The sequence below is a fragment of the Macrobrachium rosenbergii genome, chromosome 51, assembly GCF_040412425.1.
Source record: "Macrobrachium rosenbergii isolate ZJJX-2024 chromosome 51, ASM4041242v1, whole genome shotgun sequence".
In the NCBI taxonomy this organism is placed as follows: Eukaryota; Metazoa; Arthropoda; class Malacostraca; order Decapoda; family Palaemonidae; genus Macrobrachium; species Macrobrachium rosenbergii.
The window spans coordinates 44,723,896-44,742,632 of record NC_089791.1 but is presented as its reverse complement, the minus strand read 5'-3'; the positions used below and the strand labels follow the sequence as shown (position 1 = coordinate 44,742,632).

General features: G+C 33.6%; 1 protein-coding gene across 10 annotated transcripts in view; it reads left to right on the top strand.

Moving 5' to 3' along the window:
• The window catches only part of LOC136833353 (protein FAM135A), a 302,262-nt gene that overhangs the window by 262,181 nt on the left and 21,344 nt on the right, over positions 1 to 18,737 (top strand). For 2 of the 10 annotated variants that reach the window (XM_067095371.1, XM_067095369.1), the window contains exons 7-11: positions 2,199 to 2,228; positions 7,089 to 7,179; positions 7,609 to 7,716; positions 10,097 to 10,366; positions 15,067 to 15,135. In XM_067095371.1, coding sequence (XP_066951472.1) covers positions 2,199 to 2,228; positions 7,089 to 7,179; positions 7,609 to 7,716; positions 10,097 to 10,366; positions 15,067 to 15,135 — 568 coding nt within the window. The remainder of the gene's footprint in view (positions 1 to 2,198; positions 2,229 to 7,088; positions 7,180 to 7,608; positions 7,717 to 10,096; positions 10,367 to 15,066; positions 15,136 to 18,737) is intronic. The other 8 variants (XM_067095375.1, XM_067095373.1, XM_067095379.1 and 5 more) reach the window with 6 other exon arrangements.

Below are 18,737 nucleotides of genomic sequence, written 5' to 3'. Positions count from 1 at the left end.
ATTTTGATTGGATTTTAAGCCTAGAACTTTACTAGCAAAGATTTTGAACTTTTATGCAAATTTTTCTGTGAATTTTAGTCCTGTGGATATTATCTTCACATCCTGTTTCAAACTGTATTGGACTAAAATGTCTATGTATTCCTCCTATCTTACTTTGGGAAACATCAGTTTGCCTTCATATTATCTCACATTTTGCCCCCTCTCTAAATCGTGTCCTCCAGTATTGCTTCCCCCAACTCATTCAAATCCCTTACAGCAAAGTTCACTGATGTGGATGCCTCAAGGTGCACCTAACAGAGTGACTGTTCCTCCCTTACTGGTATTAGAGGTAGTGCTGCCTCTTATAGTAATTATGAAGTGGAGCAAATTAAACACCCATCATGTTGTAGATCATCACAACTGTATGTTCTGTAACAGTGATCATGCTCATCCTTTCATCAGAGTCTTAAGTTCACTGGGTCCTGTTGACATAGTTTTATTAACATCATTGTACATCCCCATTTGTTCTTCCAAATTTTTCTTCTTTTTCAATGCATTGTATCTTCCAATACATTGGCAGTCGTGTACTTCTAGTCTTTTATTTCATGCCATCTCCGCATACAGAGCCTTTTAGACTTTGCTTAATGACAAGACTTTTTTTTTCATTAGGAAATTATGCTCCTATTTTAAAGCTTTGAACTGCCATCATGTTCATATTACTATGGTCACAACCTCCCCTGTTCATCCATTATTTTTAACCATGCTTGCTTGTCAGCTATCCATCCTTGAAAGCAGTGATTCGGATGTTGGAAATTGTTATTCCTGTCTTAAGAAGAGAAAAATTTCCTGCTTTAACATTAGAATGAAATTCATTGTCTTCATTTTTATTTCTTTTCTTTATTTAGTTGGAAATTTAGCTTGTTATTGTGATAAAAGGGCTACTCCTTTGACACTGATTTCTCTATTAATTTTTCTCTCCCAAGTGCCTTTCTTAAATGCTGATCCTCTGCTCTTATTTTTATTCATGACTGAAAAGATGGAACATTAGAGGGTTTAGTTTGATGACAGCTGCTGCCCTACTTCTGCTAAGGTGTAGAATTCTTTCTATCCTGTTTTTCTGAATCCATGAACTTTTAATCTCATTAAACCAAGTTCCCTTGACAGATCATATTATAAAGGATAACTTAAATATAATACTCCCTGTGCAATCATCAACTTATTCATAGATGCTTTCATGATGTGCTTTTGATCTGATGTGTATCATTGCCAGACACCATCAGTGTTAGACTTCCCTTTTGTATTGAGAGCTGATGAAGATTTACTCTATGGTGAATTTTTTTGCACTCTTATCTTTGTTGCATTACTGTAGTGCGTCACCGACTTATGGCCGTTTCGATCGTATGGTGCTTTTTCAGCGCCTTAACTTGATGTTGCATCAAGTTAGTACAATGCCATAAGTGCCGTTGATGGCGCTAACAGCAAGAATAGGCATCAAATTAACGACACTTGTGACACTGGAACTTGATGCACAAACTGTGGCACCATAAGGGCCGATAATGGTGAAACACCATCTTATGGCGGAATCAACTTACAGCGCGGCGCTGGAACAGATCCCCAGCCATAAGTCGAGGACCTACTTATGCATTAACTGCAGATATTTTACTTATTTACTAATTTTCCTTAATATTCTCCTTTAATTCTATTCCTCTGACATTTCCTGATTTTTGGCAACCATCTATGTCAGTTTGAATTTCCTATCGTAAGCCATGGGAAGACTAGCATTTTTGTGGGATCTTTGTCAAATTGTCCTGTTATTGATATTATTCTTGCATCTAGTAAAATATTTTTCCATTATGAAAACTTTAGCCTTGAGGAATACAAGTGTTAACCTGAAAAGTGAAGTCATTGCATCAGAGAGGAGATAATAACAATTACTTGTATTTAGGAGTGACCTGTAGGGGAATTCTGAGATTCATCCATAAGAGATAAGAGTTTTACTTCCCGAAAATTGTAAACCTCTTGCACTCAACTTTATGATTACCAAATTTATATTATTATGGAAAATATTTATTGTTGTAAATTTGAAAAAAAAACTTGGAATATTGAATACTGTATATTTAGGGAACAGATTTTAACTGACCATATTGATTATGTGTGAGCACCAGGTGTATATTTCCAAATGTAGTAATGTGTAAAAATTTGTGCATGCACCAACCTAGGAAGACCATACTCACCTTAGTACATGACTGGTGAGTGACAAGTCTAAATAACGCATTACTTAGTTTTATGTTACGCCACTTTATTACTTTGTGATGTTTACCCCTTTTGACTTTTGTTATTCATCTCATACTGGTCTTTGTATACTTGATATGAATTTTTCATTATGGCTTTCTTATTACTTGGGAATTATTATTTAAGAATCTAGATATGATTTGATTTCATTCTAGTGTTGCCTGTTATGGAAGCATTTGTTCAAAGGACAGTGAACTTTGCCATCAAATCAGTGTTCCAGTCCTTGGTTTGGGAAAGTGTTTGACCACTAAAAAACTCAATACTACTCAGTCCCATCCATCTAGGTATTGTTGTACCTATGGTTAAATATTTGGCCAGACATTAATTCAATATAGCAGTGAGCTAACTAATAATAATTTGAGTTCTACTTGGGTGTGTAACATTACCAGCCATCAAAAGCCATATACTGGATTGTATAGGCTTATGTTTTTTAATAGCTTGCTTAATAATTTCACACTAATTTTCTTGTGTTAAACCCAGCTATGTCTCATGCTAGGAAGGGTAATATACTTTGTTAGCATTTAAACTGGTTGTGTGTGTTTTACAGCAGTGGCAGAGTAATTTATGGCACTTCTTTGTTGCCATTGCATTCAAGTTGATGACTTATAAGTATCAATGAAAAGTTTTCTTATAACACTTTTTTCAGACGGAAGATTCACAAGAGACTGTATGCCTTTGAAGACAGTGTTTTTTTTAATCTTAGGCATCTTATGAATGAGTACACGAGAGGATGTTATGGGGACTAACAAACTTAGAACTTGTAAAAAACTGCATTTTTCACTCATTTTATACCTCAAAGTTGGTTGTGTTTTTTCAGGATTTATAAGAAAGTGTATAGATGTTTCCCAAATTTTTTATCATCAAGTTGATCATTTCACAGTATTTATTTTGATGGTTTATCTCTTCAATATTAAATGTTCTTATCTGAGGTATGGGTGGTAGCTTAGGAATCAGATAAGCTAGTTGAAATTTTCCACCCATTGCCTGAAAAGTTTTATGAATCTTGGACATTAATTTTTGAATATTGAAAATAATTTTGGTATTAACTTGCTGTATGTTTGAGGCACTGAGTATTATTTGAATTTCTCTAAGTTTGATTTGATAAGGATGCGCACATATTTGCAGTAGCAAGCTCATTTCTGAGCTTGTAGAGACTTCTTTGATGAAATACTTGTAATCCTTGGATTTCTTTGGTCATGAGAATTAACCAAGGATAATTCACAAGTTCTCTATTATCATATATTTTCTTTTCTTTATTTGTGAGTGGCACAACGGAACCCTGTATTCAGTAGGATTTCTTTTGTACCTTACAGCATACAGTTTTGTTTCTCCTTAAAAAAAAAAAAAAAAAGCTTGTTCACAAAAGACCACCCAGAATTGGTGCTTTTGCACTGAAAATAAAGGAATCTGGCATGTAAGGTGAATTACAACAATTTTTCATTAAACAAATGAAAGTTTAAGTGTGCCAGGAAATCATATCTTATGATTAGATGGTCTAATTTGCCAGAAATAAGCAAGGTTCATTATCCTTTGTGTTATTACTGAAGAGCCTGTGTTTTTTACCTATTCATTATATTTCAGTGTCAAAATATGTCTTACAAATATTTTGCTGAATTTTAATCAATTTGTGTTTTTATATGAATTTTTGAGAGCTGTTTTGATACTGTCTCATTTTGTCCAATATTATTCCTATATGGCTTCCCTTTATCATTTCATTAACAGTATAATACTTATGAATATAGATGACTAAACAGTTATAGCATTCATTCTTTATATGCTGTAGTTAGTGGTCTACTTTTGCATATTGACTTGAGCTCTTTTATGTGTGTATGGTATTTCATATCTATTAAGCAAAGCCTGTCTTCTCCTTTCACGACTCACAATCAAGAAGCATCATTTACAGTGGGGTCTTGTTTGAACACAATGAAATAAATTTATTTTTGGAGTACATTACATGTACTTACAAAAGTTTTAAGCTTTGTGAAATTATTTTTTTTATTATTATTCAAAATGTTCCCATACACGGTGGAACTTTACTAAAAAAAAAAACACTAATTTGCACAGCAAGCTTCCTCAGATTATACCCATATGCAGTAGGGTGAAAGGCAGAATATTTAAAATTTTGGCACAATACACATTAGATTTACAAATGCGAGTAAATAAAGTTAAATTAATCTCCATGTTGGTTGAAAAGATTATCTTTTATTTTTTTAGATTATCTAAAATGAAAAACACTTAGCTTGCATCAATGACTATGTATAGTTATTGCTATGCCCCCTTCTTTGTATTTGGCATTACAGTTTATTCTGGCCTTGGTTTTAAGTGAAATATTGTGGTATTATAGATTTACCCGGCGAGGGAAATCGAGTTGTTATACCACAATGCACATGGACAAAACTCCAACAACACAGAGGTATCTGACATGATTAGTGAGAAAACATACTGATGCTGTTTGCATATAACATCCCATAAACTCTAAACAAGTTTGGACTCAAAAGGGACTTGGGCAGTACAGTTACAGTATCTTGGTCTTGCTGTTGACAGACAAGGAGATTTCTGTACATCTTCAGGAACTTAGTAACCACACCAGTGGGCTCAAAGTAACCAAGCAAACATTAAAACAATTTCACAGTCCTATTTGGAGCCTGGTGTTCGCAGACTAGTTTCTCACAAGCGTTGATTCTGTGTTTTTTACTTCAGAAAAATGTTTATGGAGTTTGCTTTAGTTTTGACTTTCTCAGAAGTAATAATGGAATACAATACTGAAGAAAACTTGAAAGTCTCAAGCAGCAGAGATCTACTCAAGAAACTAAGGGGAGAGCCCAGACAAGGCACGGTCATATAGGCTTTAGGCCCAAGTTTAACTGAGATTGAAGCTAGTTGACATCCTCAATAATGCTATCAATTACAGTTTTAGAGTGACAGTATAGCCATATATTCTAGCTAAGAGACAAATAATTAAGAGGGGTGACAATTCTTAAGAAGGGATATATAAATTTTAGGGAATTTGGCAGAGATCTGTTTTAAAATAAGCTGATGTAACATTTTAGTGCCCAGGTCTCATTGGAGTTGCCCATTTTTGCTCATGACAAATAAGATATGCATAGGTGTACTGGGTCCATAGGAAAATTCTGGCATGTACTGTGATGCCATCCTGGTTTCACAAATAATCCTTGTCTTAGCCTAGCTCATCCATCAATTTGGGAGAGATTTTCAGGACAGGCATATTGAGTGTGAATGGCCATTAGAGGAGAGTTTGGGATTGGGATGCTGTTGCTTGGAACATTTGTGTCCCAAGGTTATAAGAAAAGGGCAGAAGAGAATAACACACACATTAGTTTTGAGTCACATACAAGAGGCCAGAGCTGTAGAGTTTAGGACCCTAAGCTCACAGTGTCCAAAAGTTTACAACTTTTTAACGAGCTAAAGAAAGGGAGTTGGTGCATTTCATGGGAATGTCAAATGACAGACAGAAGTAAAGACTTAAGGAAACAGGATATGCAGACTTACAGAGGCTTGTTGAAAACAAATCTGTGATGGTTAAAGAAAAATTCTTACTGGCAAGTATTAAGAAAATAAAGTATGTGAAAGGAAAAAATGGGACATTCTTAGAAATGTTAAAGAAGCAAAGACAAATTCAGCCTTCATAAACAGTAAAGGTAGGTAAGTTGCAAAAAAAAAACATACAGTACTACACTAATGATTATAATAAGCTCGAGTTAACCCGCTTCTGAGGGATAATGGGAATGCGAAGATGGCTTACCTTATGATTATGAGAACCAGTAATAGTTGAATATAAAACGTTACAGTGAAGCTGACCTGTGATTGTAGTACAGTACAGTAAGACTATATATAACATGTATAACAGTAATGTTGTAGGATCACCAAACACTGTACTGGTAAAGGCAGGCCAAAGAGGAAAAGCTGATATTTAACAGCATGAGTGGTAAAGCATTGGATATGAAATGAATTTAAGTTTTAAAAAACATTTACAAAAAGCACAAACATTTAGCCTCAAATTTGAGTTATGACTACTGTAATAAAGTGCTTTTGTTTAGTGATATTCCCTTCAGTAATAGTTCTCATGCTTTTCAATATTAAACTGCATTGTTTGTGGTAATTATGCTGTTGTGTAGTATTTTGGATAGACCTTGATATTTACACTAAGTAATATTGGGAACAACAATATTTGTAATACCTGTAATGGTAGTTCTTGGGGTTTTCCCTTAGACTTAATACATGTAAAATGGAATGAAAAGTCTTTCTTCACTTTTGTGATATGCAAATACTGTAGCTGCATTTATCAGTTTAAACCACATTACCTACAATATCACTGGATATCTGTATTTTTCTGGTGATTTATTATGACATTGCATTCACTCCATGCAATTTTATGACTTTCATCAGTATGTACATCTTCATTCCAAAACTAAGCTTCTTTGATTGTGAGCTGATGGAGTATGTTTATTTGAGGCCTTTTTCCATTAAGAATTTTTCAACATATGGTTTTTACTTAAATTGTTATCACAGCATCAATATCTGTTTCTGTTTCTGTAGTGCCATTTCTCTACCTGTTTTTTCTCATCCATAGGTTAGATGCAAAAGGGCTTAGATTACGTAAATACATACTTGTTTTCATTTGTAATCACTAAAGTTTTCAGCAAAAATCTATCATTGAAATACATCATGCCATTTGTTTCAAGTCTAGGAATTCTGAATCTAACTTTTATCTCAACAAATATCAAAGCCCTGTTCTATTTCTGCACATTGATATATGGTTTCATTTTAATGGTTTCACATATTATTTAACTTTTTAGTGGAGGTCGAAGCGGAAAGTCTTGGAGTTCACCACGGCTCAGCGCCCGTACCCAGCAGTCAAACATGGAGACAGTGTTCTTTGGCTCAGTTGTAAGTTCTTATATTTAATTTCTGGAAATTTTATGTAAGCCGTTCCATATTTGTAATTGATGCGGAAAAGTCTTAAGTTTGTTCCATATTGTGTGACCAAAATAAAGTTTTCTATAAGCTGTTCCAAACTTATAAAAGATGTAGAAAAGTGTCAGGTTTTGTAGCATATTGTGTTACCAAAACAAAGGAACTGAAGTAACCATGAATGTTGATTTTGGTATTTGCCAACTTTCAAATTGAGATGGGATAATAATTTAGAGGTTGGTAAGATAATTAGTACTAAATGAAACGAATATTAGTGATATTGCCATATGGTTTCATCTATGTTTTTTAAGCATCAGAATATGCTGAGAGGAACTAAACTAAGTTTACTTTTTATTACTTGAGTTGTATGGAACAATGTACTTCCTGTTTTTTATCACAAAACAGTTTCAGTTTTTGGCCAAGAATTCAGCAGTTCGTCGACTTGATCTTCCTCTCTTGAAAATCTTGCCATCACAGCCAGACAGATATAAGAATAGTATCACATGGTTTAAAGTATGTTACTAGACTAAAAATATAAAGGATTACACTCAGTAGATCAGTCCTACAACCATCCTTGAATAATCCAAATTGTACAGAATGTTAAATGCCTCCATTCATAGAAATCTCTGGCAATTCCTCATTGTTGTAGGACTTAGCATATTGTAAGTGTTTTAATGTAGTATTTGTCCAGATACTACCTTAAAGATGTGTTGCTTCATAAAACCTGAGTTGTTTTCATCACTGGTACCATTATTTTTAGTTTAGTACAGTAATGTATACAGAAAAGTATTTCTTTACAAGTGAAACAGGTATTTAAATACTTTCTCTAATATGCACCTTATACAAAATTTTCTTAACATTTTAATTACTGTATTTAGGTAAAAATGAGACTAACAGCAGGAATCTCCCTTCACATTAGTTGATTCCTTATCTAATAGTAACATTTTTGATGCAGCTGTATGTTCTCATTATGTTTGGTAGTTTCATATCCAGCTGACAATGGTTGTAGTGTGATAACATTATATGTACAGGTATTACTCCCTCATAAGCAATACTAAAGCTGTGGACTTTTTCATGTTTTTATGCCACAAAGCATGTACTGGTACTTACTATTCTGAATGTGTATAGTAGACAGTATGTATAATTTATACAGTGAGCAGCTTCAGAGTTGTGCGACAGGGACATGTGAAGGATAAAATAGTTTTGAAAAATTTTTGAGGGGGCTAGTAAAGAAAAGTGTACCATTTCTTTAAAGTGGTACTGTATTCCTGCACAGATGAAAAACTGTCCTCTTTTTACCTGTGCATTAATATTGCAAAATGTAATAATTTTATTCAAAATTACTTTTATGGATGTGGAGATGCCAGCAAAGATTACTAGTTTGAGAAAGTTACTCCTTCAATGACAAATTGTAGGGTTCCTCTAGGCTAGCATGTCATCTCTGTAGTCTTAGTTATTTTAAGATGCTCTAGTTAAATAATATAAGTATCCAAACTACAGATCCTTGAAAGAATCAATATTTAAAGGTGGAATGTTGTATTTTGATTCATGTAGTAATCTGTCCAAGATATACAAAGTTGGTTGCAACATTCCTTGCAAGAGAAACTTGAGTTACAGAGGTTGAAAATGGAGGTACTGTGATGGGAATCTTATATGGCACTTTTGAGAAACCGTATGAATTTAATTGAATATCCTAGAATGAGGATAAAAGGTAACCACTAGCTGACTTCACTGTGTCAAAATTGAACACTAGTATCTCCCAGGACCAGAACTAAGATTAAGACCACAATAATGTATCTGTATAAACTTAGACTACTGATTTCTAAACTTAACAGAGAGACACTAATGGAAAATTCCAGTAAGGAAGGGTGAATGTATAGAAATCTTTTTCATGTGTACCAGGAATAATCAAAAGAGCAGGGTATTTTCTTAATGCCAACTGAAGAAAGAAACAGTATTTGCATTTCAGATTGAATTTGAACTGTGAGTCAATTACAAGCAAGCTAGTTTTCTCATAAAAATATCCAGTTGCCTTCTTGATATTAAGGATTTTCTCACAAAATTGATTTTAGATCCCATCATGTCCAAGCTTTTCTATTAAAGGGTTTGGAAAGACTTCAGGTGCAATATTTCAGTTCACTCTCAACCTCTGGAAAATTTGGAGGGAATAGATACTGAATCCTTTAATATAAATGGACTTTTGAGTCTTTTAAATAGAAATTTAGTGACCCTTAAAGGGCTAGATATCTGCTTGGACCTGAGAATAACAGATTAATGCAACTCGAAGAAAGGCACCGTAATCTTGAATGTAAAAAAGAATTGTTTTGTGAGATCTAGAGATATCTACCTTATATAAAAGAGAACATTTTTTCATTGCTAAACTTATTTTTCTTAAGTTTCATTTCCAAACTGCTGCAAATCAGACTTGAAACAAACAATTCTGAAGAGGAAACAAAGTCTTTTGTGATAGGGAAGTATTCTTGAACATTTCCAGGCATGAATGTTAAAAAATAACAGAAAATAGCCCAAACAGAGATCAAACAGAAACATATATTAGAATGCTAACTTTATAAGCACCCGTAAAATTGGTTTAGTACCTGCCATTAACCTAAGATGTAGCTTTATGCCAATTGCTCAGCTGCAGTGTTGCCATATTAGTATACCTGTGTTTTTGGTCTTTTTTATAGTGTATTAACGAGAGCAGCATCTTGAGAAATGTGTTAAAAAGACAAGTTACCCCATAAGAAACTTGAAGCAGTAAACTGCCAATGTGGTAATACCATTCAATCATTACAGTAACTTTGTGTAGAGCTCATGATATTATTTATTCTATTCTTGGTTGTAAATGCTGTCTGTAACATATGTTTGTTAACAAATATTCTTTGAATTACAGAATAGTACAATCAAATGTGGTGGTGGTGGTGGCAGCAGCAGTGCTTCTTGGCGCTTGGCTCAAGCACGAGCTACCCATCGAACTATCTGTACACTTTTATTAGCTGCTCATACAGCCTTGGCAGCTCAGCTGGAAACAATTATGGGTATATTGCCACCATGGGCTAGTAGTAATTCAAATACTGGTGCAGGTGGTACCTCTACGACTTCCACACCACCTACACCACAGCCAACTCGTCTTAAAGTAGACAATTTGTCAGATGTAGCAAAGGTCAGTGAGAGAGTTGTATTTTTATTAAACCTTTTATTTTATGTATTCAGAGGACCAATCCTATTTTCTTCATATCACATAAGCTCTTTTTTGTAATCATACATAATTATAATCCCTGATTATCTCTAACAGTAACAAGATTATTTGACTTTAAATAATAGATTAGAATAGTAATAGTCAGGTAACAGCTCAGTTCGTTTTACTTTTCTTGTTATGAATGAATATGAAAGTGGGGTAAAATACTTTTAGGTATTAATTGCAGTACTGCAAGAGTGATGTACAATATTAACCTTGTGAAGGATTTTTATTAATTTTTTTCCAGTGAAATTCAACAGAAGTTAGGGGAAAATACAATGGATGATTTCAAGCAGACACTGGCAGAGTTGAAATTTCTCTATACATATTCTCTATGCTATGCTGCTGTCTTCATTTTAAGAATATCCTAGGCAGTTTTTTAACATGTCATCAAAGTACTCTAACAATCTTGTTAAATCCATATTTTTGAGTCATGCAGAGCATAAAGAGCAAGATCTTGTTCCTTCTGCAGAGGAAGAGACAGTACTAAAACTGATTTTAAACAGAGGAAAGTGTACTGTCCTGAAAAAGTTTTCACACCCAGAGTGAGTTTTTTTGAGGGAAGACATTTCCATTAAGCCAAACTTCTACCAAGGCTGCTAAACCTCCTATGTAAAAGGTCCTGGCTTAATAGTAGTTTGTTGAGTAAATAAATATATTGTATATCTTACAAAAGTTATTAAAGAAGAAAATCCTTAAAAATATAAACAGCCAACAAATTACAAATGTAATTGTTTGTTTTTTCTGTGGACATTTTTTATTGAATTATTTGGAGTATTTGTGTGCATTGTTATTTATATACAGTATTTGTGATAAGTTTTTAAAAATATAACAGTTATTTGCATAAATAAACAATAGTACCAGCCATCCATCATCATTTAGTGTTGCTAGACATATTTTTCATTATGGATGACAGATTAAGATACCTAATATTTGGTAAACTGTATGCTTGATTGAGGACCATTTCAAATAATTTCTAGTCATAAATCCTAGACAGTTGCTTCTGGCTATCCATCATCAATTCAAAGTCAAGAACAAGAATCTAACTTATCATACGCTAACCATTATAATGTTCACTGTCCTCAAGATTTAAGAGACCTGAAAGATCTTAATTAGATTCCATGCCAAATTTTGGATAACAACCAGTGCTAAAAGACCCTTAAGGAATGACCACAAGAATGGAAGATACAGGCAAAATTCACTTCTCAATTCTGCCCTCAGTGCCTGTCAGCTCCTGATCAAGTACCACCCAATGCAGGCAAAATTAAGTGACCAACAGGCCCATTATATTTTTAGTACCTTCCACAACCTTTTGGAATTGGCTAATTAACCACTGATCTCCTGTCCTTAGAATGATCTTCAATCTCAGTGATGTCTGGCAACTGTGTTCTTAATATGTTGATAGGTCACCCCTACCATTTGCACCTTAGCAAGACAATTTAATATCTCAGTTGTTACATAGTACCACCTGTTAGACCCTTGGCTGTTTAACTCTTGGCCCAATATCAAAGTTGTCCTCACTGTGTAGCAAATCGTTCTCACAAGTCACTCAGTCTCTGTGTGATTGACACTGACTGTTGGCCAGTTTCATTTTGCCTAGTTGACATTAATCTTCTCTCTGAATTTGGCTGACATTAACCTTTTTTCTGATGTTGGTTCAGTAGTGCCTGGTACATTATCAGTTGCTGCTAGCTCAGGTACTGGCACAAACATCATTTGCAGCCTTTTGGACTTATCTGGTGGGCTCCTTATGAGGAGTATCCTCATCATAATAGTGGCCTTTACAATTATTCTTAGAAGTCAAGCACTGTGATAGTTTGAACTACTTTTAGCTGGCATGATTACATACTTAGAAGTTCATCCATATCAATTTCACCAAGTGGCTATCAAAAATTTATACATTAATGGGATGGTTAGGCCACATCCATGCAGCTAACCTTAAAATGCAGCTCTTTTGAAAGTCACTCGCAGCATCAGTGTACAGGACACTGTACTTATTGGGATGATGTTCACTCAAAAGAGTATACCTACAGTACAGCCAGCCTATCTTTTGTACCCAGATGGCTTTTGAAAATTCTTGCCATGAGAGAGTATGGAAACAGAAACATATGACAGGATAAAATAAAGAATAACTCTTAATGGCCTCTGCACAGCTTTCTTCTTTCATTGCTGAGTCATAGCACTAAATAAAGAGTAGAATCTGCTTACCAAACACACAAGAGGCCAAGAGTGGATTGCTATCAGTTGATATCAAGAAGGTAGATGATAGAGGGTTTAGATAAATAAGAAGAAGAACTTCTACAAATAAACCCTCTTGTAATATTGTATGCTTTTCATGCATGATTTATTATATAGAGGTGTCTTGAAATGACTGCCAGACTTATTGTATAAGCTTAAATGCTTGATTTATAAAATTCCACTTTTTCGTTCACATCTCCATGACTTTTGTAAGTCAGGGTTAGTCTCTAGAATTAACTGCATCTAAATTCTATTCTCTGCAATATTCATTACTTCATCTTAAGTAGAAGGGATATTGGTTTTTTTTGATAACCAATATTCCAAAAATTTGACCACATCATTCCCATCAGTTGCTGCAGTTGTTTAAATATAAATATACATTTTTGTTGGAAAGATTAAGCATTTAATACAAGATATACATCTTTGTAAGTGTTGAAACTTTCTAGTTAAATTGTCTGCCAAATAATAACCTTGATGTCTGAATGAAAGTTTCTCAAGAGAAAGGTTCTGGATAGAAATAACAAATTAGTTTTAAATGTTGCCAAAGCACTCTTTCAACTTGGATAACAAATTCCATAAACAATCATATTTTAATATTGCTGTGACCAAATGCATTGTTAGTCTTCAAGGAAGTGTGTAGACCTTTCAAATAGAATATGCTTTAGGGGGTTGCAAAGAAGTATAAATGCAGTAGAACCTTTTCATTCACCTTGAGGTGAAATTTTCTACAAATGAGAGCAAGAGGCTTTTTATTTTTTTTTACTGTGAGAACTGTATAGACCCATTGGAAATATATGAAAAAAAAATTGGGATATCACACATGTTCTGTAGAGAGCATGATAATTATATTTGATTTCTTTCCAGAATGGGAAGATTTCCTTTTCTAATACTGTATATAGAAATATAGCAATTCCTAGTGGGCTCAAGAAGTACAAATACAGTACAGTGCTCATAAAATTATGTAGATGAGGAGGCAGTTAAACTAAGGAACAACAGGAGAAACATTCTATAACAAGCAGAGACATATCCTTTAGTGATCATGGGTTTGATTCTAGCAGGGAAATTAGATATACTGTATACTAAAAAGGTAGTCTCCATCTTGGGAGACTAAAGAAAAAGGCAGGTATGCATCTGTCATGGTTACAAATGCTTACCTGCAAGTAATGGTGATATACTGTATGTGTATAATGAAATACATTATTTAACTAGTGGTCGTTATTATTTGTTTGCAAGAGATAATATTGTTACTAAAAGATGCTAAATATCTTTACAGCATACACTTTTTTGAGCTGCAACATTGTACCAGTTCCTTATCCATACAATACTGTAAAGAATAACATTGTTAGTTTATAATATGTAGCCAGGGTGTAGAAAAAATTTTATCATTCTCTCTTATATTTAAATTAGTTAGTAGATATCTTATGTAAGAAGATTGATAAGGGAATTCTTGGTTACTTTAGTCAACTGATTAAGTAAAACAGGAAGAATATCATTATCTGCTTTTAATACCTTTTAATGACAACTCCAAACTACAGAAGTAAAAAAATTTTCTGCCATATTGATTTTTTATTTGTTGAGTAGGGTACATTACTATTAATGCTTCGGTGGGAACTTAGGAGTGTTTGTAATACAGTATTGATTTTTATGCGAATCGAAATATTCATTTCTTTTATAATTTTATATTATTTGGCACTTTTCTAGTTGACAATAATAACACTGTTTTCCATTCTTGCCATGTATAAAAACAGGAAAATTAGAAATCTGGTTTTTACACATCCTTCGTTAACAGAATAAAGTAATACAGTATACTTGGTTATAAACAAAAATGGTTGGACTGTATTTTTTTTTAGAAAAGCCATGGATAGTCTGATGGGCTAACCCAGTCAAGTTGCTCTAGTAGGTGTTTGCTACACAAGTGTAAATGTCCAAGCAAAAGTATTATCTGAAAATATAAAATTCATGCAACATCCATGTATAATCATTAATGTAAATTAGTATCAGGAGGAAAATTAGGTAATCCACAAACAATTAAACATTGCTTTGAAATTCTTTGAGATTTTTGGTTTAATGCCATATTGCATATATGGTTTACAAACTTTATTTATCTGCTTAACTCTTCACAGTACAAGTGAGTTTGTAATTGGTACTGTTTGTTTCAGATCAGGTGATTTATATTTTTCTGTAGTACTTACTCTAAATGCTTTGATAATGGTAACTCCTAAAATTGGTCTAACCAATTCACAAGAGTAAGGAGATTCAGAATGGGACACAAACTTAACTTACCAATATTCCTGACTTTGTTCTTTTTGCTGTGTAGACTTTGGGACAGAATTTGAGACATTGTAAGTTTTGTTACAGAAGAAAATTCTATTATTGCATGCTCTCAGGAATGTTACTTCGCGCTAATTGGGGGTCAGACTCCCCGCTTTGATCGCCGGAATAATGACAGAACAAGGGTAATTAGTTATTTTGAATGAATTATTGTCTAAAATTAAATGGAACACATAATCAAGTTTAAAGGAACATAAGTACTAGAGAGGTCATCCATTTTGGAATATTCTAATCAAGAGTAACTGTTTCTCTTTACCTTGTGACTGTGTTTCATTATGTGAAGGTACAGTGTAACCTTGTTAATCTGAATATCCAGAATCTGTAATAATTTGGACAGATTCTGAAATTAGAATTTTTTAAAGGGGTAGATTAATAATGGCAAATGTATACAACCATAGCTTTAAAAACACAGTTAAAAGTACTAAAAATGCTTGTAGATTATTAAAATGCAATAAAATGAAATGTATGTCTTATCAGATTGTTATCAGAAATGTAGAAATAAGTACATAAAAATAAAACACAGCATTGGGTATAAAACACTAAGATATTAAAAGTAATATTAAACTAATGTAGAGGGTAAAAATATAAATAAATAAGACATTAAAAATAGTCACAGGTAAAATACTGAATTTTCGAATTTAATACACTATGTATATATTACAAAAAAACTCATACACACAAAAGTAATCTAATAACACACTGAAGTAGACTGGAAAGCATGTTAAATATGAAAATTTAAAATACAAATAAATCAAAGACACTAAGTATGATTATGAATGAAAAATTTTTACTTAATTTTTCGTAAAAATCATTTAATCAGAGTTAACCAAAAATGTATAATCAAATTTTATATACAGAAATAATTTTTTCCATACAAAATCATGAAAAAACCTGTAAATCATATACAGCCTAAATTTGTGGCCTTCAAATATCCAAAACACTGCAGTGTTTAGTCCAGTAGATGGAAGATGAGCAGTAGAACTGCATAAGCACCACCTAGATTCACAGGTTCATAGCAGGTTACATTTTCATATGTATGGAATGTTAGTTGCAAACTGAGTGGGGCTTGGAGGAGGGCAAAATCAATTTTGTTTATAAAAATTGGATTGGTTTCACCACAGATCTATCATTGGTATAGACTTGAATCACTATTTACGAGTTCAAGCTGCTTATCGGCCCAAAATACTGATTACTGTATTACCTTCTGGATCTATGGAGAGACCCTGGGGACTAAGAGAGGTAAGAGACCCCAAGTCTCTGGTCAGTGTAAGGCATTGAACAAGAGAGGGAAATTGTAAATGAGAACAAAACAAGAACCAGAGTGGTAAAAGTCTTGCAATTTTGGAGCTTAATGATAGGTCCAGGCACTGCTACCATTGCTGTCATAAGCCTAGTCCATGTGCAGACACTTCTACTGCTGCTTTCTTTAGTTGGGGCTGAAGAATGACATGGTCCCAATTATGGCCCTGAAGAGTCTACTTTAGGCAGTAAGAGAGCTTACCCCTGAAGCAGTCCCAGTCTCTAAGGCTTCCAAATGTAGCTTGAACGATGGTCGTCCTTACTGCTGGAGCGTATTTATCCCTGTAAGAAGAAAAAGCTCCGGGTGAGGAGAAACACTTATGCACAATACCCGAAAGTTGCTGACTATGCACTTCCTAATGCATTGTGAATATAGTTAGGTTCCTCCTTGGAAGGTGATCTCTGATAACTTTGTCCTGGCAGTGAAATATCTTCAGGCCTGGGCTGTAAAGTCAGCACATGTTTTGCTGTGGTTTTTGCAGTAGAAAATGGGCCAGGTTAATCATGTGCGTCAGGTGCTACTGCATCAAGTTCTACGTAGAAGAGAACATGAATTCCTTGAGTTGAGATGCCATTAAACTTAATTTACTGACATCAAAAACTATAAATATCCAGCTAAATTCTATAGAAATAATGGAATAAGGATTAGGCAGTCTTTCAGCCCTGCCCAGCTATTAACAGGTTTATAAACAATATGTGTGGCAGCTTTGAACATGAACATCTAGGTGGGGCTTGTGCAGTACTACCACACTCTTCTTCTGTCTGTTATATAAAAGACTCCAGTGTCTGGGATATTCAAAATCCTGTACCACACATATGGGCAGTGTATGAGTGATGGATTTATGGTGACAAAAAAAGTTTTTTTAATATTTTAAAATAAATAATATGAATAAAAGAATTAAAATGGTTGTTTTGGAGGAAAATTTTAATTTACTTTTTTATGGAGTGTCATACATGACAGTATTTAAAAAATATTACATGTAATCAGAACATTTCCCATATCTGGACAGGGTATTCCCCAGTTCATCCAGATTAACAAGGTGGTATGATACCTTATACTATTCATGGACTGTATTATTTATTACTTATTGTTATTTCAGATAAGCATGTTGCCTTTGCAAATGAAGCTTTATTTCCTTCTCAAGTAAATTACCTGTAGATATATTGATTCACAACGTAAGAGCGCTTGTAAGCAAAACAAAAGCTACAGAATTGACAAAGCTGTGGTTCAGATAGGATGACCAGTAAAATCTGATTTCAGGCTTTCCATAGTTTGAGAGTACATTTATATGTTTGACTTTAAAAGGAAAACATATTATTGGCATTAGGGCAGCCATTATTTTAGGGAAGTCAAAAATTTCACCAGCCATCCATGTAGGTATCAATCATCTGGATGGCATAAAAAGATTTCAGCTTTATTAAAAACATAAGAGAGAACCAGCATCCATACAGAGGCTTTTAGAAAGCTCCATATTTTTTATGAATGAGCTTGCACTCCAAGTATTGATATTCAACTACAGTTTTAATAGTAAAAATATTAATAAGCTTATATAATAGTTAGTGAGAAAACTATCATGCACCCAAAGTGCAAGTCTTGGCATGTACTGTAATTCACTGCCACCTACCACCAAAAGCCAAGGTATCATAGAATAAAGATGATTCTTACAAAAAAACCAGATCATGTGAATTGCTCTATTCAACAACAAGACACATAAGATTTCTGAAGAAAAACTGAATGAAGTTGCCTAATTGTTGAAATTATATGATTGCGTCATATTGTCGAAAGGAAGTCATATAGATGAAATTTTAAATTGATGACAGTTCTTTAATTGATTTAGGATAGTAAAATTACTACACAACATTCCATGTTATCAAAATTAAATGTCTTTGGAAAAGATTCATTGCAGGATTTTCATATATATTACATTTGATCACTGCACCATAATACTTTACTATTATTATCTGAGATCTAACTTTGAATATGCCAGTTCATGAAAACTGTTTGTTTGTTCTTGTAACATGAACAATGACCATACTATTACAATAAAGACATTTACAAAGTTGTTCCTTCCAGAACTTCATACAGTACTTTGATGAACATATGTACAGTACTGTATTATGATGGTAGTGTTCATAATAATTCAGTAAACTTTTGTCTTTTACTCATAAAAGAGAAGAAAAAAGTACATTGACCCATAGAGAACTGTACTTGTGTCAGTTGTCTAGCATTTGAGATCCTCATGCTGGGAAATCATGGAATAAATTGCTTGTACTGGAAACTGACAAAATAACAGAGATATGAGTTGGTTTAGACTTCATTTTATGAAGTAAAAAGAGATGGCAGAAGCATTTTTTTTATTGAAAATTTGACAGAATCTAAAAAAAAAGTGGATTGATTAATTATAGTGTTCTACCTAATTGAAGCCTA